The sequence below is a fragment of the Chanos chanos genome, chromosome 5, assembly GCF_902362185.1.
Source record: "Chanos chanos chromosome 5, fChaCha1.1, whole genome shotgun sequence".
Classification (NCBI taxonomy): Eukaryota; Metazoa; Chordata; class Actinopteri; order Gonorynchiformes; family Chanidae; genus Chanos; species Chanos chanos.
The window spans coordinates 1,542,704-1,567,703 of NC_044499.1; the positions used below are offsets into that span (position 1 = coordinate 1,542,704).

A 25,000-nucleotide genomic window follows, 5' to 3' on the forward strand; every position below is an offset into this window, starting at 1 on the left:
GAGTCACACTGAATCATGCTTTTCTGTTTGTTTTTCATAAGCTTACACATATTGCGGAGTCAAAGGTAATGCTGGAAGTTTTCATTTAGTCCTTGTGTCCTGTCTGCTGTTTGCATGAGGTGTTCAGTTTTAGGATTTCTGCTGACTGCTGGTTTAGTAACAGAGTACTGATTCTTCATTCTGAAACACAGAGACCAGATCTTCTCCCCCGTTGGCATTATCAGTCTGTACTGTGGCAATACTACTGACCCTGATTGTGACTCACTCTACAGCGCTATAATACCACTGACCCTGACTGTGACTCACTCTACACAGCTGCAATACTACTGACCCTGACTGTGACTCACTCTACACTGTTACAATACCACTGACCCTGACTGTGACTCACTCTACACTGCTACAATAGCACTGAGCCTGACTGTGACTCACTCTACACTGTTACAATACCACTGACCCTGACTGTGACTCACTCTACAGCGCTATAATACCACTGACCCTGACTGTGACTCACTCTACACTGTTACAATACCACTGACCCTGACTGTGACTCACTTTACACTGCTATAATACCACTGACCCTGACTGTGACTCACTCTACACTGCTATAATACCACTGACCCTGACTGTGACTCACTCTACACTGTTACAATACCACTGACCCTGACTGTGACTCACTCTACAGCGCTACAATACCACTGACCCTGACTGTGACTCACTCTACACTGCTACAATACCACTGACCCTGACTGTGACTCACTCTACACTGCTATAATACCACTGACCCTGACTGTGACTCACTCTACACTGTTACAATACCACTGACCCTGACTGTGACTCACTCTACACTGTTACAATACCACTGACCCTGACTGTGACTCACTCTACAGCGCTATAATACCACTGACCCTGACTGTGACTCACTCTACACTGTTACAATACCACTGACCCTGACTGTGACTCACTCTACACTGCTATAATACCACTGACCCTGACTGTGACTCACTCTACACTGTTACAATACCACTGACCCTGACTGTGACTCACTCTACACCGCTATAATACCACTGACCCTGACTGTGACTCACTCTACACCGCTATAATACCACTGACCCTGACTGTGACTCACTCTACACTGTTACAATACCACTGACCCTGACTGTGACTCACTCTACAGCGCTACAATACCACTGACCCTGACTGTGACTCACTCTACACTGTTACAATACCACTGACCCTGACTGTGACTCACTCTACACTGTTACAATACCACTGACCCCGACTGTGACTCACTCTACAGCGCTACAATACCACTGACCCTGACTGTGACTCACTCTACACTGTTACAATACCACTGACCCTGACTGTGACTCACTCTACACTGTTACAATACCACTGACCCTGACTGTGACTCACTCTACACTGTTACAATACCACTGACCCTGACTGTGACTCACTCTACACTGTTACAATACCACTGACCCTGACTGTGACTCACTCTACAGCGCTACAATACCACTGACCCTGACTGTGACTCACTCTACACTGTTACAATACCACTGACCCTGACTGTGACTCACTCTACACTGTTACAATACCACTGACCCTGACTGTGACTCACTCTACACTGTTACAATACTACTGACCCTGACTGTGACTCACTCTACACCGCTATAATACCACTGACCCTGACTGTGACTCACTCAACAGCGCTATAATACCACTGACCCTGACTGTGACTCACTCTACACTGTTACAATACCACTGACCCTGACTGTGACTCACTCTACAGCGCTACAATACCACTGACCCTGACTGTGACTCACTTTACACTGCTACAATACCACTGACCCTGACTGTGACTCACTCTACACTGCTATAATACCACTGACCCTGACTGTGACTCACTCTACACTGTTACAATACCACTGACCCTGACTGTGACTCACTCTACAGCGCTACAATACCACTGACCCTGACTGTGACTCACTCTACACTGCTACAATACCACTGACCCTGACTGTGACTCACTCTACACTGCTATAATACCACTGACCCTGACTGTGACTCACTCTACACTGTTACAATACCACTGACCCTGACTGTGACTCACTCTACACTGTTACAATACTACTGACCCTGACTGTGACTCACTCTACACCGCTATAATACCACTGACCCTGACTGTGACTCACTCAACAGCGCTATAATACCACTGACCCTGACTGTGACTCACTCTACACTGTTACAATACCACTGACCCTGACTGTGACTCACTCTACACTGTTACAATACCACTGACCCCGACTGTGACTCACTCTACAGCGCTACAATACCACTGACCCTGACTGTGACTCACTCTACACTGTTACAATACCACTGACCCTGACTGTGACTCACTCTACACTGTTACAATACCACTGACCCTGACTGTGACTCACTCTACACTGTTACAATACCACTGACCCTGACTGTGACTCACTCTACACTGTTACAATACCACTGACCCTGACTGTGACTCACTCTACACTGTTACAATACCACTGACCCTGACTGTGACTCACTCTACAGCGCTACAATACCACTGACCCTGACTGTGACTCACTCCACACTGTTACAATACTACTGACCCTGACTGTGACTCACTCTACACTGTTACAATACCACTGACCCTGACTGTGACTCACTCTACACTGTTACAATACTACTGACCCTGACTGTGACTCACTCTACACCGCTGTAATACCACTGACCCTGACTGTGACTCACTCAACAGCGCTATAATACCACTGACCCTGACTGTGACTCACTCTACACTGTTACAATACCACTGACCCTGACTGTGACTCACTCTACAGCGCTACAATACCACTGACCCTGACTGTGACTCACTTTACACTGCTACAATACCACTGACCCTGACTGTGACTCACTCTACACTGCTATAATACCACTGACCCTGACTGTGACTCACTCTACACTGTTACAATACCACTGACCCTGACTGTGACTCACTCTACAGCGCTACAATACCACTGACCCTGACTGTGACTCACTCTACACTGCTACAATACCACTGACCCTGACTGTGACTCACTCTACACTGCTATAATACCACTGACCCTGACTGTGACTCACTCTACACTGTTACAATACCACTGACCCTGACTGTGACTCACTCTACACTGTTACAATACCACTGACCCTGACTGTGACTCACTCTACACTGTTACAATACCACTGACCCTGACTGTGACTCACTCTACAGCGCTATAATACCACTGACCCTGACTGTGACTCACTCTACACTGTTACAATACCACTGACCCTGACTGTGACTCACTCTACACTGCTATAATACCACTGACCCTGACTGTGACTCACTCTACACTGTTACAATACCACTGACCCTGACTGTGACTCACTCTACAGCGCTACAATACCACTGACCCTGACTGTGACTCACTCAACAGCGCTATAATACCACTGACCCTGACTGTGACTCACTCTACACTGCTATAATACCACTGACCCTGACTGTGACTCACTCTACACTGTTACAATACCACTGACCCTGACTGTGACTCACTCTACAGCGCTACAATACCACTGACCCTGACTGTGACTCACTTTACACTGCTACAATACCACTGACCCTGACTGTGACTCACTCTACACTGCTATAATACCACTGAGCCTGACTGTGACTCACTCTACACTGTTACAATACTACTGACCCTGACTGTGACTCACTCTACACTGTTAAAATACCACTGAGCCTGACTGTGACTCACTCTACACTGTTAAAATACCACTGACCCTGACTGTGACTCACTCTACACTGCTACAATACTACTGACCCTGACTGTGACTCACTCTACACCGCTATAATACCACTGACCCTGACTGTGACTCACTCAACAGCGCTATAATACCACTGACCCTGACTGTGACTCACGCTACACAGCGACAATATTACTGTAACTGTTGGTGTCTTTGTATTTGTAAATGTCAAATGACAAATGATAATAATTTAAAGAGACATCTCTCTCTCTCTCTACAGCAGGGCACTAACAGACGTAAGCATAGTTCCTGTTCCACCATTTATTTGGATGATAACACGGTTAGCCAACCTAACCTCAAATTCACCATCAAATGGTAAGTACATGCCAACAACACACCAACAGCATGGCCACAACATGCCAACAGCACAGCAGAAACACAGCTACAATATCCTAACAACACACAAACAGCATGTCAGAAACATGCTAACAACACACAAACAACATGCCAGCAGTTGGGGTGAACAGACTGTGTGTGATTGACTGTGGTCTTTACTTCTCTTCTCTCAGTGTTACCCTGGCCATATATTACCATATTAAGAACAGGTAAGAGGATAGTCTTATAAAACTGCCCTTTGGTTTAAAACTGTCTATTTCTAACACCTTTTTGGTTTCTGTGGATTTGTGGTGATATGTCTGTCAGTCTTTTGTTTGTCTGTTTAGGACAGCAAGTGTGTGTGTGTGTGTGTGTGTGTGTGCACATGTGGTGTTTATGTGGTGTGTGTGTGTTATTGATCATCATCTTAAGTAGGTCTGAAAAGTTACAGTGTCTCCCTCTGATTTAGGGACAAAAATGGCCGACAGCTGTTGGATATCTTCGATGAGAAGCTACATCCTCTATCAGTAAATCTCTAAAGACTTTCTAATAACTCTGTGTGTGTCTGTGTCTGTGTGTGTGTATGTGTGTGTGTGTGATCAATCCTTTCGTCAACCTACATGTAGGCTACTTTATATTTGCGTTTGTCACATAGACTGATATTGAAATGTGATCAGTAAGTTTCAAATTTCTCTGGTAAAATAAAATCTTTCTGGACACCAGACCGGCAAGAAAAAATTGTAGTGGAAACCCTGGTGTGTGTAAGTGGATTAACGTGTTTGGGTGTGTAAGTGGATTAAAGTGTTTGGGTGTGTAAGTGGATTAACGTGTGTGGGTGTGTAAGCCGATTAAAGTGTTTGGGTGTGTAAGTGGATTAACGTGTTTGGGTGTGTAAGTGGATTAACGTGTTTGGGTGTGTAAGTGGATTAGCGTGTGTGGGTGTGTAAGTGGATTAAAGTGTTTGGGTGTGTAAATGGATTAGCGTGTGTGGGTGTGTAAGTGGATTAACGTGTGTGGGTGTGTAAGTGGATTAACGTGTGTGGGTGTGTAAGTGGATTAACGTGTTTGGGTGTGTAAGTGGATTAATGTGTTTGGGTGTGTAAGTGGATTAGCGTGTGTGGGTGTGTAAGTGGATTAACGTGTTTGGGTGTGTAAGTGGATTAACATGTGTGGGTGTGTAAGCGGATTAACGTGTGTGGGTGTGTAAATGGATTAAAGTGTTTGGGTGTGTAAGTGGATTAACGTGTGTGGGTGTGTAAGTGGATTAACGTGTGTGGGTGTGTAAATGGATTAAAGTGTTTGGGTGTGTAAGTGGATTAACGTGTGTGGGTGTGTAAGCCGATTAAAGTGTTTGGGTGTGTAAGTGGATTAACGTGTTTGGGTGTGTAAGTGGATTAACGTGTTTGGGTGTGTAAGTGGATTAGCGTGTGTGGGTGTGTAAGTGGATTAAAGTGTTTGGGTGTGTAAATGGATTAGCGTGTGTGGGTGTGTAAGTGGATTAACGTGTGTGGGTGTGTAAGTGGATTAACGTGTGTGGGTGTGTAAGTGGATTAACGTGTTTGGGTGTGTAAGTGGATTAATGTGTTTGGGTGTGTAAGTGGATTAGCGTGTGTGGGTGTGTAAGTGGATTAACGTGTTTGGGTGTGTAAGTGGATTAACATGTGTGGGTGTGTTAGCGGATTAACGTGTGTGGGTGTGTAAATGGATTAAAGTGTTTGGGTGTGTAAGTGGATTAACGTGTGTGGGTGTGTAAGTGGATTAACGTGTGTGGGTGTGTAAGTGGATTAACGTGTGTGGGTGTGTAAATGGATTAAAGTGTTTGGGTGTGTAAGTGGATTAACGTGTGTGGGTGTGTAAGCCGATTAAAGTGTTTGGGTGTGTAAGTGGATTAACGTGTTTGGGTGTGTAAGTGGATTAACGTGTGTGGGTGTGTAAGTGGATTAACGTGTTTGGGTGTGTAAGTGGATTAACGTGTGTGGGTGTGTAAGTGGATTAACGTGTTTGGGTGTGTAAGTGGATTAACGTGTTTGGGTGTGTAAGTGGATTAATGTGTTTGGGTGTGTAAGTGGATTAGCGTGTGTGGGTGTGTAAGTGGATTAACGTGTTTGGGTGTGTAAGTGGATTAACATGTGTGGGTGTGTAAGCGGATTAACGTGTGTGGGTGTGTAAATGGATTAAAGTGTTTGGGTGTGTAAGTGGATTAACGTGTGTGGGTGTGTAAGTGGATTAACGTGTGTGGGTGTGTAAGTGGATTAACGTGTGTGGGTGTGTAAATGGATTAAAGTGTTTGGGTGTGTAAGTGGATTAACGTGTGTGGGTGTGTAAGTGGATTAACGTGTTTGGGTGTGTAAGTGGATTAACGTGTTTGGGTGTGTAAGTGGATTAACGTGTTTGGGTGTGTAAGTGGATTAGCGTGTGTGGGTGTGTAAGTGGATTAAAGTGTTTGGGTGTGTAAATGGATTAGCGTGTGTGGGTGTGTAAGTGGATTAACGTGTGTGGGTGTGTAAGTGGATTAACGTGTGTGGGTGTGTAAGTGGATTAACGTGTTTGGGTGTGTAAGTGGATTAGCGTGTGTGGGTGTGTAAGTGGATTAACGTGTTTGGGTGTGTAAGTGGATTAACATGTGTGGGTGTGTAAGCGGATTAACGTGTGTGGGTGTGTAAATGGATTAAAGTGTTTGGGTGTGTAAGTGGATTAACGTGTGTGGGTGTGTAAGTGGATTAACGTGTGTGGGTGTGTAAGTGGATTAACGTGTGTGGGTGTGTAAATGGATTAAAGTGTTTGGGTGTGTAAGTGGATTAGCGTGTGTGGGTGTGTAAGTGGGTGTGTAAGTGGATTAACGTGTGTGGGTGTGTAAGCGGATTAGCGTGTGTGGGTGTGTAAGTGGATTAACGTGTGTGGGTGTGTAAGCGGATTAACGTGTGTGGGTGTGTAAGTGGATTAACGTGTGTGGGTGTGTAAGCGGATTAACGTGTGTGGGTGTGTAAGCGGATTAACGTGTGTGTGTGTGTAAGTGGATTAACGTGTGTGGGTGTGTAAGTGGGTGTGTAAGTGGATTAGCGTGTGTGGGTGTGTAAGTGGATTAACGTGTTTGGGTGTGTAAGTGGATTAACGTGTTTGGGTGTGTAAGTGGATTAAAGTGTTTGGGTGTGTAAGTGGATTAGCGTGTGTGGGTGTGTAAGTGGATTAACGTGTGTGGGTGTGTAAATGGATTAACGTGTTTTGGTGTGTAAGTGGATTAGCGTGTTTGGGTGTGTAAGTGGATTAACGTGTTTTGGTGTTGTGTAAGTGGATTAAAGTGTTTGGGTGTGTAAGCGGATTAACGTGTGTGGGTGTGTAACTGGATTAACGTGTTTTGGTGTTGTGTAAGCGGATTAACGTGTGTGTGTGTGTAAGTGGATTAACGTGTTTGGGTGTGTAAGTGGATTAACGTGTTTGGGTGTGTGTACATTCTGCAGAAGTGTGAGGTCCCTGATGATTACTATAAGCAGGACCCAGAGCAGAGACAGATTTACCGCTTTGTGAGGACACTGTTCAGCGCAGCTCAGCTCACTGCTGAGTGTGCAATAGTCACGCTGGTGAGAATGACACTTCCCCAACACACCACCATTACATTACAACTATTCTGCACTTGTGTGTGTATTGACAGTGTGTGTGTGTGTGTGTGTGTCTGTGTATTGTCGGGGTCTGTGTGTGTGCGCGTACGTGTGTGTGTGCATGTGCGGGCGTACGCGTATTGTCGGGGTGTGTGTATGTGTGTGTGTGTGTGTGTTTGCGCATACGCGTGCATGTAGGTATATCTGGAGAGGTTGTTGACGTATGCAGAGATTGATATTTGTCCAGCCAACTGGAAACGCATCGTCCTGGGAGCCATCTTGCTCGCGTCCAAAGTGTGGGATGACCAGGCCGTCTGGAACGTCGACTACTGCCAGATTCTTAAAGACATCACAGTGGAGGACATGTGAGTGTGACTGTGTGTGTGTGTGTGTGTGTGTGTGTGACAGAGAGAGAGAGAGAATGCATGTGTAATCAGCTTGTTGGTCTGCCTCCTCTTGAGGGCACTGACATGTAGACCAACATCATTGAGCCGTAATGGCCGTCAGTGGCAGACACAGGCATTGGGGAAATATAGCCTAGGGCTGAAACTGTTTCCCAACCTAAATTTAGCTGGCCTGTTTCACAGTTCTCATACTGAATTTAGTAGCCAAAGGAGGACAGACTCTTTAGATGTATAAATGTGTGTGTGTGTGTTCATCTAAGAGTGTGTGTGGGGCTAGGATTTTGATGAGGATTAGGACGTTGTTTATTTGTTTATGTGTTTATGTGTTCTCTCACAGGAATGAGCTGGAGAGAGAGTTCCTGGAGCTATTGCAGTTCAACATAAACGTGCCATCCAGCGTTTATGCCAAATATTACTTTGACCTGCGTTCTCTCGCTGAGGCCAACTGCCTCAACTGTCCCCCCGAACCCCTCAGCAGAGACCGGGCACAGAGACTAGAGGTGAGAGAGAGAGAGAGAGAGAGAGAGAGAGAGAGAGAGAGAGAGAGACGTAGGTGAGTTAGGCTAGTTCGAGTTCGAGAGAAAGTGTTTCTGTTGTTGTGTGTGTATGGATGTGTGTGTCTGTGTATGTGTATATGTGTGTACGTACAGGTGGATGTGTGTGTATGTGTATGTTTGTGTATGATTGTATGTGTGGGTGTGTATGTATAATTCATTCTATGGTTGATCTCTCTCTCTCTCTCTCTCTTTTTCTCTCTTGCCCAGGCGATCTCGCGGTTGTGTGATGATAAGTTTAAGGATGTGAAGCGTGCTATACGTAAACGTTCGGCGAGTGTGGATAACCTGGCCGCTGTCAGATGGGTTCCTGCCATACTCTCCTAACATAGTCAGACCCTGAACCACGCAAACCTGGTCTACGAGGAACCAGGGCCCATATAAACCTGGACTGCAGTCTCAGGACCACACACAGACCTGCCGCATTCTGCACGGACTCAGGGTGCCATAGACCTGGTCCACGCACGCTGGACCACCAAAACCTGGTGTGTAACATACACAAACTCAGGACTACATGATCCTGGCCTACAGATGCAGAACCATAAAAGACCTGGCTGACGGATTTCAGAGACTTCAGTACCGTGGTCTACATAGACCAGAACCAGAACACAAAGACCTGGTCCTGAGATAAGCATCACAGACTGGATTTTGGACCCTGCAAAACTTGGTCCCATCCCAAATCTGAAGACCAGTATCAGTATTAACGCAGGTACTTAAACAACACACTCTACAAGCATGCATTACGTCAAATCACCACAGACCAGGTTCATATGTGCTCTAGAAAGACCTGGGCCCAGAGGTCTGGTCCGGCCATCTGAGTACAGATCTCAGTTGCTCTACAGTGCCTACTGTCCTGATTCCACAGGCCAGTGTCCTCACATTCTGGAAAATTCCACCGCCAACTGAGGAAGAGAAAGTGGAGGAGCCCGGAGGGGCCTCAGGTCCGTCTAACACGAACATTCAAACAGAGACACACAGACTCATCCAAAACCGAATCTGAACCCGATCGATTCGAAAGTCACCTGATTCAGTTTCCTGCACTGGGCCCGACGTTTATGACAAGTGTGACATCATTCGTGTGTTTGAGTGACACTGAACCGGAACCATGGCCGCAGAGTGTCAGAGCCCAGATTGTCAAATTCAGAAACGAGCTGAACTAGGGTTTTGGGTTTATTGGGTTTATTTGGCGTTAGCCTGCTACGACCGACAGAAACACAACACAACATATTCAGATGTTTTCTCTCTTGCCTTATTCCACTGGGGAGGACGCATGTCAAAGAGACAAGGGTGGTTAGAATGAGCAGCAGAAGTTGGATGACATTTGATATTCCAAGTAAATGTAAAACTGTGGTCCTGACAGCACAGGTGTGCATTTGGGTCACTCACACCTTTAACGTATTGTCATCTTTTAGGCTGTATGGAAAAGCAATCTGATATTTTGATTACATCGTTATATGTTACACCTTTTTTGCTGTTTGCATTTGAACCATCCTTGTGTCATCTGTGTTTTCATAGCAACATACTACACTTACTTTAGAGGAATTTAACGAGAGCTTAAACGATAAGGTCTTACTTCCTCTGTCAGGTTAGACATCATAACAGAGAAATGCAGTTTTTAAGTCAGGGAATTACAGTGTGTTCACCAGAGCTTAGCAAAGTCTGTTTAATGTTTACATTTTTTGCCCTGATTTCATGTGTTTTTGTTTGTTTGTTTGTTTGTTTGTTTGTTTTGTTTGCTCCTCTCTGTTTTCTGTGTTAAAGCATATGTAGTTCCTTCACACGTATGCTAATAATTCCAGCATGTTCTGAAAGAATAATCTTTGGAGACGTTTTTGGCGTTTGTCTGCCGTTCTCACTGTGTGAAACTGTCAACCAGTAGGAGGCTGTCCACCCTGTTACACAGATCACTTCTCACTAAGGCCTCACACGTCACCCAGGGGCCTGTGGGAAAGTTCCCCGCTGCACACGGATACTTATTACGGAAAGGTAGAAGCGCCACGGATACTTATTACGGAAAGGTAGAAGCCGCACGGATACTTATAACGGAAAGGTAGAAGCGCCACGGATACTTATTACGGAAAGGTAGAAGCGGCAGGGATACTTATTACGGAAAGGTAGAAGCGGCACGGATACTTATTACGGAAAGGTAGAAGCCGCACGGATACTTATAACGGAAAGGTAGAAGCGCCACGGATACTTATTACAGAAAGGTAGAAGCAGCAGGGATACTTATTACGGAAAGGTAGAAGCGGCACGGATACTTATTATGGAAAGGTAGAAGCCGCAGGGAGACCTGTGTTCTTTTTGGTCTGTAACAGTCGGTGGAAAGGATGGCTGAAATGGAGAGACTGATCTGGACAGTGTATTCAGTGAGAGAGCAGTGACAGTCGGAAGTCTAATTCTGTTCACACTCAGACACGTATGTATGTGGGAATGTCTTGCCATGTACCAATGTTCATAGACATATCACTGGACACGTATGTATGTGGGAATGTCTTGCCATGTACCAATGTTCACAGACATATCACTGGACACGTATGTATGTGGGAATGTCTTGCCATGTACCAATGTTCACAGGACGTTTTTTTATTTCGTTGTCCACTCACTCTTTTGTCTAACAGAGGATTCGTCTAAACAGACAGACTGACGATCCAGCACAGTACGACTATTCCTCATAGTTTGTTAAGTAAAAGTAACTTGGAAAAGTGACTAGATCTTCCAGAACCTTCTGACAGTAACAGGTTCCCTCACCTACATGGGTCCAATCATAGCAAGCCACTCTGGGTCGAAAGCTTTTCTGGGTGACTGTGTGTTACTCATGTTACACCTGCGTGATGGGTAATAACAGCTTTGGCCAGTGACAGAAATTCTCAGATGTCCCTTTTTCAGATTTAATTCCTTTGATGTGAATTTTCTTCAAAAAAGTGAATGAAAAATCAAATCAAATCAAACCACCTCTTCCTCCAAATTCCCTCAGGCACACTGGGTTGACTCCACCTGGTCTACTGGGACCTCCCCTGTCTCTCCTGTTCTCTCCCCTGTCTCTCCTGTTCCCTCCCCTGTCTGTCCTGTTAAGGAGTTGATGAATCCCAGAGTGGAGGTGGGTGGAGACAGAGGTGTGTCAGTCTTCCTGTGGGAGGAGTTTACACATATATAGACAGAGACATAGGTCATAGGGTCAGCTGTGTGTCGGGTGTGTCTGTCGGGTGTCAGTCGGGTGTAACTTTTCAACGGTTCGGTTCTGAGAAGCTGACTAAGACAAGCATCTACACACATTCCATTCTCAGCTTAGCTGGTTTTTACATTATGGATGTGCACTTGTTGGTTAATACAGCTCTCTGTGGTCTAACACAAAGCTGAGTAGATAGTTATCAAAAGTTTATACTGGAACCGTCTGTTTTATGTTCTTACACATGTGGGCATTTTCTGTGATGCTTCCAAACTACCGAATATTTAAAATGTTATTATTTATTGTTTATTTAATTGGTTAAAATTTAATTTATTAATTTAACATTTAATTGGACAAAGATGTAATTTAACTTTTCATGGCCTTTTATTGATTTGTGTTTTACTCAAACCTCAGACACAGCTGATGGTCAAGACACCGCAGTACAAGAATTTGACAAATGTATTCGGTGTAGTGTCTAAACAAAGCATAAACATGAAGATCAATAAAAGTTAACGATTTACAATGTTCAGTTCATTGTTTTTGTAATAAAGAATATTCAGTGAAAGACTTTACAAGTTTTTGTGTCACTTTATAAAATTTCACCGGAAGATCGGAAAAATTCTAATTTTGGTGTTTATGGTTTATAAACCGTTCCTCTTGATATAACCGACAGTCTCTCTCTCTGTGTCTTTACTGTGATATAACTGACAGACTCTCTCTCTGTGTCTTTACTGTGATATAACTGATAGTCTCTCTCTCTGTGTCTTTATGGTAATATAACCGACACTCTCTCTCTCTGTCTTTACTGTGATATAACTGACAGACTCTCTCTCTGTGTCTTTACTGTAATATAACCGACAGTCTCTCTCTCTGTGTCTTTACTGTGATATAACTGACAGACTCTCTCTCTGTGTCTTTACTGTGATATAACTGATAGTCTCTCTCTCTGTGTCTTTACTGTAATATAACCGACACTCTCTCTCTCTGTCTTTACTGTGATATAACTGACAGACTCTCTCTCTCTGTCTTTACTGTGATATAACCGACAGACTCTCTCTCTCTCTGTCTTTACTGTAATATAACTGACAGACTCTCTATCTCTGTCTTTACTGTGATATAACCGACAGTCTCTCTCTGTGTCTTTACTGTGATATAACTGACAGACTCTCTCTCTGTGTCTTTACTGTGATATAACCGACAGACTCTCTCTGTGTCTTTACTGTGATATAACTGACAGACTCTCTCTCTGTGTCTTTACTGTGATATAACTGACAGACTCTCTATCTCTGTCTTTACTGTAATATAACTGACAGACTCTCTGTCTCTGTCTTTACTGTGATATAACCGACAGACTCTCTCTCTGTGTCTTTACTGTGATATAACTGATAGTCTCTCTCTCTGTGTCTTTACTGTGATATAACCGACAGACTCTCTCTGTGTCTTTACTGTAATATAACCGACACTCTCTCTCTCTGTCTTTACTGTGATATAACCGACAGACTCTCTCTCTGTGTCTTTACTGTAATATAACCGACAGTCTCTCTCTCTCTCTGTCTTTACTGTGATATAACCGACAGACTCTCTCTGTGTCTTTACTGTGATATAACCGACAGACTCTCTCTCTGTGTCTTTACTGTAATATAACCGACAGACTCTCTCTCTGTGTCTTTACTGTGATATAACCGACAGTCTCTCTCTGTGTCTGTACTGTGATATAACCGACAGGCTGTCTCTCTCTGTCTTTCTGTTTTGGCTTTTAGGTTTTAAGCTGCTGATTGTCACTCTGGGCTTGTCACATATAGTTGAAGTGTTCTGTCTTGTCCATCTGGTGAAACCTGCACCTGTACATTAGTCAGTTCTGTTCTTTCTTAAAGTGTGTAAGCCTGTTTTCCCAACAACAGCAAATCAAACATATAGCGATGGTTCAAATCAATAACAATTATTCATTTTTAAAAAACAGAATATATACATACACACACACACACATATATATATATGTGTGTGTGTGTGTGTGTGTGTGTGTGTGTGTGTGTGTGTGTGTGTATATATAAGAAGAGTTATGTAAAGTGTATTACTTTTTTATTCATTCAATAATATTTACATTTAAAAAACTTAAATGCTCTCTAAATGGAGTGAAAAGGCAACAGTTCTTAGGGGAGCAGTTAGTTGAAGATATCCTTTCCAGACAGTAATTTTACACAGTAAACAGCTATAGGGACTTTCGCACCGGAGGAACTTTTCCATAGTTCTTAGAACTGTTGGAGAAAGTACCCCCTTTTTCGCGTGTTCGCACCGCAGGAACTTAGAACGGTCATAGTTCTTAGAACGCCGTTTTGAGGGGCTTTTTTAGCTCCCACTTCAGGGTAGGTACTTTCACAGGGCAATAGGAACCTTGTGACGTAGGTGTATGGTCATTGGTCCAGACGTAGGTATACGATGATTGCAACCGCCATTTTTAAAGATCCGTGCAAAATATGAAGTCTTAGAACGTATTACATTTAGTTTTTGATATTCATGTCTCAAAATGTCTTAAAATGTCCGGAATTGTAGGAGGGGAGACATGGTTTTTATGTTTTATTTTACCGGTATTTTATATCCCCCAACAATGACCATTTCTGCAATGTCCAATGTATATTTGTACATTGAAGAGGTAGCGTACACTCCGCTTCGGTAGGTGCTTGTGTGGCTGTGATCCACATTTTTACCTAAAATAAGAATGTGTTTATCCAGCTTACGATTTGAGGGCTACGGCGAGGAAAAAGGAGCAAGCGTCAGGCACTAGCGCTATGCTAGCACCCGAAAAGTACTATGGCCATCGAGTCATTCACTGCTACTGCGGTGGTAAATGCATAAATGCAGGGGGTCATTTTTTTTCCCATTGGACTGGGTCTATCGCCATACAGTTTTATTTTCGTTAATGAGAAGGCAGTTATATGTTATCTAATGTGCACTCAATATTTCTGTCATTCAAATTCAATAAAACTCATTAATTGTGTATACTGTAGTCTAGTTTGTCGATTTCTTTTGCCGCAGTAATGGTATTTTTTTTTTGGAGGTATTTAAAAGGTGTTAAAAGACATTAAATTTGTACATAAAAATGTGCAGCTATACTGGTTAGTCGTAAACAACAGCTCTTAGCTGCTATACCGTCGGCCGGCTTACGTCACTTCAGCGTTCCTACTGGCGGAGCGAAAGCAATCAGAAAAAAGGCCCTAGAACGTATGTAGTTTCAGGGGAAGCTCCCCAGGGAGTAGTTCCTATCAAATGAGACCCTAGAACTGTTTGATCCGAAAGCGCCTTATGATGGATTCTGGGAAACCGCACCGAGAGTCTGAGTGGGGTCATGTTTTTGGATCTTCGGCCCTGACCTGGGTCTGAACAAAGCCCTCCACTCCGACCCTGTTCTGTGGTATTTAAACTATGGCAGGTTTCTGCCCTGTTCTGCCCCTCCCTGGGTAAGAATAGACTTATACTTCTCCAGTGCTTTGTTCTTTACAACAGCTGTCACAGATGAAAGAGAGAGAGAGAGACAGAGAGAGAGAGAGAGAGGGAGACAGAGAGAGAGAGAGGGAGATAGAGAGAGAGAGAGATAGAGAGAGAGAGAGAGGGAGAGAGAGAGAGGGAGACAGAGAGAGAGAGACAGACGGAGAGAGAGAGAGAGACAGAGAGAGAGAGAGAGAGACAGAGAGAGAGAGGGAGACAGAGAGAGAGAGAGACAGATGGAGAGAGAGAGAGAGAGACAGAGAGCGAGAGAGAGGGAGACAGAGAGAGAGAGAGAGAGAGAGAGAGAGGCAGACACAGATGAAGTTGGAGAGAGAGAGAATTAAGTCAGAGAACAGACAACCGAATGTGATTCTTTCGTCCTTTCACTCTGTGGGTCTGAGGAGCTTTCTTTCTCCGGAGCCTTTTTGAGATTTTGCTCAGATTAACGTTCTGTCAGTCACCGGCACAGGGGACTGCCGAAGCTGGTCTGGACGCAGCCGTAATCTTCATCATGGTGCAGATGAAGGCAGTGGAACTCATCTTCATCACTCTCAACCACAACATCACTTTTATAGGTGAGTCTTCATTCACAAAACCAGCTCGGCACATATACCACATCTTTATAGAAGACTTTTCAGAATGTAAAACTCTTATAAAATCCACATCTGAATGGTGTTGTTATGCGTGTGGCATTCGAAGTGAACTTGTTTCAGTGAGACAGTGAAGGTTTGTGAAGGTTTAATGTGTGTGGGTGAATGTGTGTGTGTGTATGTGTGTGTGTTCATGTTTATATGTATATGGGTGAATGTGTGTGTGTGTGTGTGTATGTGTGTGTGTTCATGTTTATATGTGTGTGAGTGAATGTGTGCGCGTGCATGTATGTGTGTACGCATGCGTGTGTATGTTTGTGTGTGTGAGTGTGTGTATGTGTGTGTGTGTTCTCTGTGACTCATACTGTGTGAGTAGTTGCATGTGAGTATTTTGTGTTGTGTTTTATGCTGGATTAATTGTGTGTGAGTATTTTGTGTTGTTTTTTATGCTGGAGTAACTGTTTGTGAGTATTTTGTGTTGTGTTTTATGCTGGAGTAATTGTGTGTGAGTATTTTCTGCTGTGTTTAATGCTGGAGTAATCGTGTGTGAGTATTTTGTGTTGTGTTTTATGCTGGATTAATTGTGTGTGAGTATTTTCTGCTGTGTTTTATGCTGGATTAATTGTGTGTGAGTATTTTGTGTTGTGGTTTATGCTGGAGTAACTGTGTGTGAGTATTTTGTATTGTGTTTTATGCTGGAGTAACTGTTTGTGAGTATTTTGTGTTGTGTTTTATGCTGGAGTAATTGTGTGTGAGTATTTTGTGTTGTGTTTTATGCTGGAGTAATTGTGTGTTAGTATTTTGTGTTGTGTTTTATGGTGGAGTAATTGTGTGTGAGTATTTTGTGTTGTGTTTTATGCTGGAGTAACCGTGTGTGAGTATTTTGTGTCGTGTATTATGCTGGAGTAATTGTGTGTGAGTATTTTGTGTTGTGTTTTATGCTGGAGTAACTGTGTGTGAGTATTTTGTGTTGTGTTTTATGGTGGAGTAATTGTGTGTGAGTATTTTGTGCCGTGTTTTATGCTGGAGTAATTGTGTGTGAGTATTTTGTGTTGTGTTTTATGCTGGAGTAACTGTGTGTGAGTATTTTGTGTTGTGTTTTATGCTGGAGTAATTGTGTGTGAGTATTTTGTGTTGTGTTTTATGCTGGAGTAATTGTGTGTGAGTATTTTCTGTTGTGTTTTATGCTGGAGTAATTGTGTGTTAGTATTTTGTGTTGTGTTTTATGCTGGAGTAATTGTGTGTGAGTATTTTGTGTTGTGTTTTATGCTGGAGTAATTGTGTGTTAGTATTTTCTGCTGTGTTTTATGCTGGAGTAATTGTGTGTTAGTATTTTGTGTTGTGTTTTATGCTGGAGTAATTGTGTGTGAGTATTTTGTGTTGTGATTTATGCTGGAGTAATTGTGTGTGAGTATTTTGTGTTGTGGTTTATGCTGGGGTAATTGTGTGTGAGTATTTTGTGTTGTGTTTTATCTGTCTCCAGGGAAACTCTGGCTGGTTCTGTTCATCTTCCTGAGGGTTGTTGTGCTTATTTTTGCCGGCTTTCCCCTTTTCCACGACGAGGAGGAACGATTTGTATGCAACACCATCCAACCAGGCTGCGTCAACATGTGTTACGACTTATTCGCTCCCCTCTCTCTGTGTCGTTTTTGGTTCCTTCACATGGTGTTCCTCTGTGTTCCTCCAGCTGTGTACAGCACATATCACACACACGGCGTCCTGTCAAGGCTGAACCATCACTCTGCCTACACAGACACTTCATCAGGTGGAACCAACATCCATTCACCCATAGGGGCAGGGGGAACCTTCACAGGGGCGTACCTCTTGCACCTGGGCCTTCGGATGTTCCTGGAGGTGTTCTTCGGCATGGGTCAGTGTTTCCTGTTTGGTTTGTCTGCACGACAAACTTTCACCTGCTCCCAGATGCCCTGTGCTTCTGTTGAGTGTTTCACCTCTAGGCCAACAGAGAAGAGCTTCCTGCAGCAAAGGATGCTGGGTAATGTAGTTCTGTCCCTGCTCATTAGTGTGGCAGACTTGCTGTGTGTACTCAGGCAGGAGAGTGGGAAGAGGAGGGGGCTAAGGGAGGGGGAAGAGAGAGAGAGAAAGATGAGGAGTGCCACATTGAGCTTTGGCTGTTTTAAAGAGGAGAAATCCATTCCTGTAAGGAGGAGAACACCTACTGACCACGCCCATGTCACCTCCACCGTGGCCTCTCCTGCTGACGCTACGCGTGTGAACTCACACCCTCCGTCACATAGTCCAGAGGGGAGTTCTGAGATGGGAGGGAGTCAGGTGGCGTTGTTTACAGCTGAGCTGAAGAGAGGAGTAAGGAGAGAGCGGTGGCGTAAACACAGCACTATGAGACCTCCTCTACCTGTTCCTCCGTTATTAGCTCCCCGGCCACACCCCCGGAGCCCAGGCCTGAGCTGCAGTTGGAACCACTACAGGTCCGTTAACATGACAACAGAACAGAACTCAGACAGCAGTGAAGAGAAGGACAAAGAGAAAAGAGCATGGGTGTGAAACACAATGTACAAACGTGTGTACACACAGCACTCTCCTCTCTCTCTCTCTCTCTCTGTGTGTGTGTTTGTGTGTGTGTGACATTCTTGCCCAGAGCTTTGAGATTCTTCTGACAGTAAGACTTGTTACAGGGACATTCCATTCTGGTCCACTTTAGTCCAGTTTCATTCCACAGGCCACTTAGCGCACACACACACACACACACACACATGCACACACACACATGCACACAGCTGCTACACAGAGCTCCTTTACATCACACGCACACACACACATACACACACACACACAGAAGAGAGGGCTCTCTCAGGTTTACGTGGTGAATTCTTTTCACATTGTATGACAGTAAGTGTGTGTATTGAAGATGCTGAGTGTGAAATGTAGTAAAAACCCAGTGATGGAGTGTCTGTTCTGATGACTGACTGACTGTTAGATGTCACAGCAGTACTCTCACAAACAGCCTGTCAGGACCAACTTCATCAAAGCACTATACCTCCCACACTGTACCGCGCTGCAAATGCATTAAAAAGCATTTTAATAAAAGGTTTTGAAATGACTGTGAGATTACAAGCCACTGTCGCTTATTCGTCTAAAGACAGTTTCTGGGATCAAAACATGAATTGTGACTTTGCACTGATGACTCTGTGTGTGTGTGTGTGTGTGTGTGTGAGAGAGAGACTTGAATCCCTCATTCATGTTCAGGTTTGACTCAGACAAAGAAGAACACACACACACACACAATACAGGCCATTACTGTTTATCAAAATATCTTTATTTATCTGCTAGTTTCATTTAGTTCTAATGTTTTTTTTTCATGGTGTTAATGTTTGTTTTGTTTTAATTTGATCTTCTAACCTCAAATCAAAGCCTTTTCCCTTTCGGTTTTCTCTCATGTCAATCAAATGTCTGCCCTTGCAGCCGGAGTACAGGAGCTCCAATCAGCTCTGTGCGCTGATTGGCCCACACAGACACACTGAACCAATAGGGGGTCTCCACAGTGACTCTGTCCTGTGGTTAGCATCTACACTTCCTGTTTATCTTTGGAGAAAATGGATTTGGCCTGACCTCATGACCCACTTCCTGTGTTGATGTTAGCAGGGTCTGTGTGTGTGTGTGTGTGTCTGTGTGTATGTGTGTGTGTGTTCAACAGTGTTCCTCCTTGTACTTAGTACCTCCGGCTGTTGCCTAGTGATTGGTCACTTGGTTACAGTGATGTAATTATCAGACCAAACCTCAAGCCCCCCCATTAAAGCCATCACAGCCCTGATTAATTCATTTAGGTGAGTTACTGAAAACTGGGATACACATTTAAGGTTTGGTCTCTGTGGTCAGAACCACTGGTTTTCTCCTTTCTGTTAATTTCCTTGTTTCCTGTAAATTTGTGACTGCCCTAACTGGATTTCATGCATACTAAATTATCAATCTAAGAGACTAAATGTAAGAAGAGTGCTCTAATACCTTCATGAAATAATTTCAATGTTAAGATCATTATTTCCCCTTGAGTATGGCAGTGATTTTGGTCAGGCAATAGAGGGCTCCTTCCACTAGAGGGCAGTGTAAGTTTACCCTCTGAACCTAACAGTTATGCTTCGGTCTACAACTTTTCAAACATTTCATTTCGATTCATGTGTGACGCTGCAGATTCCATCTGAGTATTTTAGTCTCTCACAGATCTGTGCCTGATTACAGGGACCTTGATGTTTCAGTCCGTTTATGATGGCAAACACAAGGCTGGCATTTAGAGACATCACTCGATATCTTAAATATTACCGCTGAGTAAAGCAGATCTCATTAACTTACATAAACAAGGAACTGAAATGTAGAATAATTACCAGTACTTTTCTAGGAGTGAATGCAATACACTACATCACCACAGCAACTAGAATGATAACAACAACAACAATAATAATAATAGTGACAGAGCGTTAAGGTCCATCCGTGTTTCTGTGCTAAGGATAGTTTGTACTGGTGAGTGGAGCGTGTCTGATGGGTGAGGGGAAAAGGGGGAGGGGGGGGTGGATTTCTGTCATATTTAATTACCGCACTCTAGGAGGTTTCTCAATGAGAGGATTACGCGAAAGAGCTACCTGTTTTCAACGCGATCCTATTGTCCACACACTCACACACACACACACACACACACACACACTATATCACTTCGATATGTGTCAGACTATCCGCTCCTCAGACTGTCGCCGTCCCTTATGATGAAAACAGCGGGAAAAAAATCCTACCGTAAAGTACCTCTACTTTTTTAGGTCATCTTTTTCCTAAGTTTTTATCGGGCTACAGTGGCTTACATCGGTAAACACTTTTAGCCGACCTATTTTCGCATAACCTATCCCCAGACACATCACAACGAAAACAAGTCTGCGTTATATACTGTGTGTGTGTGTGTGTGTATGTATATATATATATATATATATATATATATGTAGACATACATACACACACACAAACTTTTCGTTGTTCAAACATCAGAACTTCAGTTCACTGAACACACTGCGCTTACCTTCAAGGAATGTACTTACGACACGCCGGTTTGCGTCCGTGAATACCGAGAGTTCAATACAGAGTTTAAGATGTTCTCAAGCCATTACTACCAAGCAACAGAATCGAAAATATATATACTTGTTTGCTGCTGCTAGAAAATATGAGTCAATCCCTTAAATGACAGGACTGATGCAGGATGCGCAAATACAGAATTGCTAAGAGGTGCTTTTATTGTCAAAATAGAGTTCTCTTTATACTATCAAAGTAAATTATACATATGTACAATCTCGTATAAATTCTATATACACATATACACGTTATTTTTTCAAAACGATAATCATTTATATAAATACATATTACAACATTTGAAAACACCAGTGTGGCACATTATAGAGGCACTTCATCAGTCTGCGCATTGTGATTTTCATCGTTCTCGTGTTTCTGTCTCGTGTTTCTTTCAGACTGTAATGTGAAGCTGTGAGAGTCGCGTTCTGCTCAGGGAATCTGGTATTGTTATCGATGTGTTGGATACATTACTTTCTGTTTTACAGTGAGGACAAATGCCACTCGGGGCGTCTGCAAAGGCGAGTGAATGAAAACAGGACCGTTTATGTCGGTCTGCCCGTCGGTCTCCAGTGCTACCCGTGTAATTAAAACCATTAGGCTCTTATTATCGTGCTAATCATTACACGCTGGTAGACAAATACTCCTTTCTCTAATGACAGAGTCAATGAAGTCTTGTCTCCACCCTACCCCCTTCGCTTATCATCAAACCCGCGACAGTGGCATCTGTTTAGGGACACACGAGACAGAACTGGCGGTGCCCGACCTCCAGGTCAGTCCTGTGCTCACGTCGCTGTACAGCGAGCCGCTCGTGCCTTTGGCTCCCCAGCGGCACCGCGTACAGAAGCGCCGCCACGTCTCTAGTGTCTTGCTAGACCATACCCACGCGCCAGACGTAATGCCGACCAGTAAACACATGAAATACTTGAGCATGAACACAGCGTAATCCGGTTTGCGTTGGGACGCGCACGAGCAGGCGTGCGTTGTCTCCCAAGTCTCCCGGTTGTGTTGCTCGTAAAAGTAACATGCCACTATGATTGTAGCCGGAACAGTGTAGAGCACTGTGAAAATTCCGATCCGGATCATCAGCCTCTCCAGTTTATCCGTTTTCGTCCCGCCTTGCTTTATCACATTCCTAATCCTAAACAGAGACACGAACCCCGCCAAGAGAAACATCGTACCAATAAACAAATAGATCACGAGCGGCGCCAGCACGAACCCCCGCAGGTTGTCCAAGTTCTGGTTCCCCACATAGCAGATACCGGCCACAGAGTCGCCGTCCACTGAGCTGAGCGCGAGAGCAGCGATGGACTTCATGCTGGGGATGAGCCACGCGGCCAGGTGAAAGTACTGCGAGTAGCTCGCGATGGCCTCGTTGCCCCACTTCATGCCGGCGGCCAGAAACCACGTGAACGACAAAATGACCCACCAGAGCGAGCTCGCCATCCCGAAGAAGTAGACCAGCAAGAAGACCATCGTGCAAAGCGCAGGACCCGTGGTCTCGTAGTGAACGTGCTGCGCATCGAACCCCGCTCCGCCTCCGCACGCAACTCTCTCGTGCCCAGCCACAAGTCTTACGATGTAGCCCGCGGATACAAACATGTAGCACGCGGATAAGAAAATGATGGGCCGCTCTGGGTACTTGAATCTTTCCATGTCAATGAGGAAAGTGGCAACAGTCGCGAATGTGGAGACGAAGCACAGCACCGACCACAGGCCTATCCAAAAAGTCGTAAACGTCCTCTCTTCCTGAGTTAGATACGGGCTATGACACGGCATTGCGCAGTTTGGGATCTGTCCTGTTTTAACCCGGTTATAAAGAGGGTGACGGTCGTTAATCAAGGGCACCATTGGGGCACGACAGTGACAGCCCTGCTCACACGAGGACGGGGGTCGGTGTTTACCATTCCCAGGCGCGCGTCCGTGTCCGTTCTTGTTCTTTCGTGGATAATGTGGTTTAACTGGACGTTTGGTGGTTTTGGCGGCCGCCGGAGAAGCTGTCGTGGGGTCAGTCCGGTTGTAATCCATGCAGAGCGTGTCGGGATCTCCCTGAACTGGCAGCAGATCACACCTCATCCGGTCCGGCCACGGGAAACCGTACTGCCTCATGAGAGGAGCGCAGCCTGCTTTCGCGCGCTCGCAGACACTACGGCAAGGCGGCAGCGGCTTCTTGTAGTCCTCCAAACAGATCGGTGTGTACATACTACAGAGGAAGAAACGCAAATCCGGCGAACACTGGATCTCCACCAACGGCCAAAACTGGTGCACCTCCAATCCCGCTTCATCCTGCGTGTCGTGGTTAAACTGATTGGGCATGTAAGTGTGATTGTACCCGATCCCCTTACACAACGGCACGGTGATCTCCTGACAGAGCAACTCTCTGGCATAAACTCCACACAGCAGCGTCAAAAGAAAGGTAAACACAAACAGTCTAAACAAACACGTATCCATCCTCGGTCGCATAGTGTATCCAAAATGTCTCTCCACAACACAACGCAACACAACAAACAAACGAACAGGTGGTTATAGCAGTCCGGTCAAAGTTTAAAGTGCAGCAATCGCATCCTCATCTCAGACCAGCGCATAGCGCGAGGGCTTTGCAGTTGCGTCTGGGACTTTGTTGATTTGTTTTCTTTTCTTTCTTTTTTTTTTTAGTTTTGGGTCGGTCCTCAGAAAATCAAATAAATTTCCATGATTCAGTAGAAACAACAGAAAAGGTATAAAATGCGAATCCGCGTACGGAGCGCTTCGGCGACTCAGTTGGTTTTATGTCAGTGTACGATCGCCTGCTTTGCTGTAGCTGGACTTTGATAGGAATGAGGAGGGCTTGTGAAATTTATACAGCTGACTGTGAACCCCGCCTCTCTCTTTCCACTGACTAATCAAAGTGCGACAGGGGCGGGGCTTAGGGATAAGGAAAAGCCAATCAATTCTCTGTGAGCTGAAGTCAAATGTTTAATTTACCGGACTTTTCCAACTTGTAATTAATTCATTCTCCTGACTGACCCATACACATATACACATTGACATCCAAGATAGTGATTACGCATACGTTAAATCTTTCTTTATTAAAGGTTTTTCACGTTATCGCCAACAAGGAAAATTAACTGTTTAGCGGGTGAGTGGCATGGCATTTTTTTCTCAGAGTTTAAGGGGAACAGGGAGGCATCGCAACTTAATTCCAAGATAAAACACTTACACACGAGTTACAGTGTAAAGTTATGACCACGTACAGTGCCGCGGCGTTGTCCCACTGGAATAATAATAACAGAGTAAACGAAGTTTGTGTGTTGAAGGCAGTGAACCTATAGGCTGTATGTAAAAACATTTTTTGGGAAAAAAGGACTTTAGTGCATAACAGTGGCCGCGCAGCATAACAACGATAGACAGACACGGTTTTCAATTCAAGCATTTTAGCAGGCCTGCGTCACACGATCAGGATGTGAATGCAGCAGCCAGTGCAGAGCAAATGTAAAAAAAACCAAAACTTAAAACTCATTCAGCCCGCTTTAATACTCATTAATACGAACAACACGCGTCATTCAGGGTGTTAGTCGGAAACTCGTAGCAATAACCTTTCTCCCCTTGTTAGTCGGTGTGAAATGTTGGCCGGTTTGAATGCGCTCTTGTTCGGTGGAGGCGGGGGGTTGTCCCGCACTGTGTAGCCGGGTGTTTGCTTTAATTGTGCTGCTGATGTTTCGTTTAGCGTCTCAGCGGCACGCGTTGGCGGGGACTAATTACTGTAAGCGCAGAACAAGCTGGGAGGTGTGTGTGCGGAGAGGGCCTGGGTAATTGGCTTGTGTGGAGGTAAAGAATGGAGAAGAGAGTTTGCAAACACATCCACATTTACACGGTGGTCTAATTAACAACGTCGGTTTAGAACCAGGATTAATATAGTCTTTTATAAAGAGACAAGCGAATTTCTTGCCCGTGACAAATAGACCCTTTTTTAAAATGTATTTATTTTAAA

General features: G+C 44.4%; 3 protein-coding genes across 6 annotated transcripts in view; 2 read left to right on the top strand and 1 right to left on the bottom strand.

Annotated features, from left to right (window-relative positions):
• Positions 1 to 9,036, top strand: part of LOC115812790 (cyclin-Y-like) — a 22,766-nt gene extending 13,730 nt beyond the window's left edge. The window contains exons 4-11 of one of the 4 annotated variants that reach the window (XM_030775293.1): positions 42 to 65; positions 4,037 to 4,155; positions 4,350 to 4,385; positions 4,625 to 4,682; positions 7,614 to 7,733; positions 7,950 to 8,116; positions 8,493 to 8,655; positions 8,920 to 9,036. In XM_030775293.1, the coding sequence (XP_030631153.1) occupies positions 42 to 65; positions 4,037 to 4,155; positions 4,350 to 4,385; positions 4,625 to 4,682; positions 7,614 to 7,733; positions 7,950 to 8,116; positions 8,493 to 8,655; positions 8,920 to 9,036 (804 nt within the window). The remainder of the gene's footprint in view (positions 1 to 41; positions 66 to 4,036; positions 4,156 to 4,349; positions 4,386 to 4,624; positions 4,683 to 7,613; positions 7,734 to 7,949; positions 8,117 to 8,492; positions 8,656 to 8,919) is intronic. The other 3 variants (XM_030775297.1, XM_030775296.1, XM_030775295.1) reach the window with 3 other exon arrangements.
• Positions 9,037 to 15,181: 6,145 nt separating this feature from the next.
• LOC115811231 (gap junction delta-4 protein-like) lies at positions 15,182 to 18,376 on the top strand. Its single transcript, XM_030773348.1, has 4 exons — positions 15,182 to 15,250; positions 15,819 to 15,936; positions 17,435 to 18,243; positions 18,344 to 18,376. Exons 1-4 carry the CDS (start codon positions 15,182 to 15,184, stop codon positions 18,374 to 18,376), a joined length of 1,029 nt encoding a protein of 342 aa, XP_030629208.1.
• Positions 18,377 to 21,304: 2,928 nt separating this feature from the next.
• LOC115811499 (frizzled-8-like) lies at positions 21,305 to 23,672 on the bottom strand. Its single transcript, XM_030773733.1, has one exon. The coding sequence runs from the start codon at positions 23,491 to 23,493 to the stop codon at positions 21,736 to 21,738; it is 1,758 nt and encodes a 585-aa protein (XP_030629593.1). The 5' UTR covers positions 23,494 to 23,672; the 3' UTR covers positions 21,305 to 21,735.
• Between the last annotated feature and the right edge of the window lie 1,328 nt (positions 23,673 to 25,000).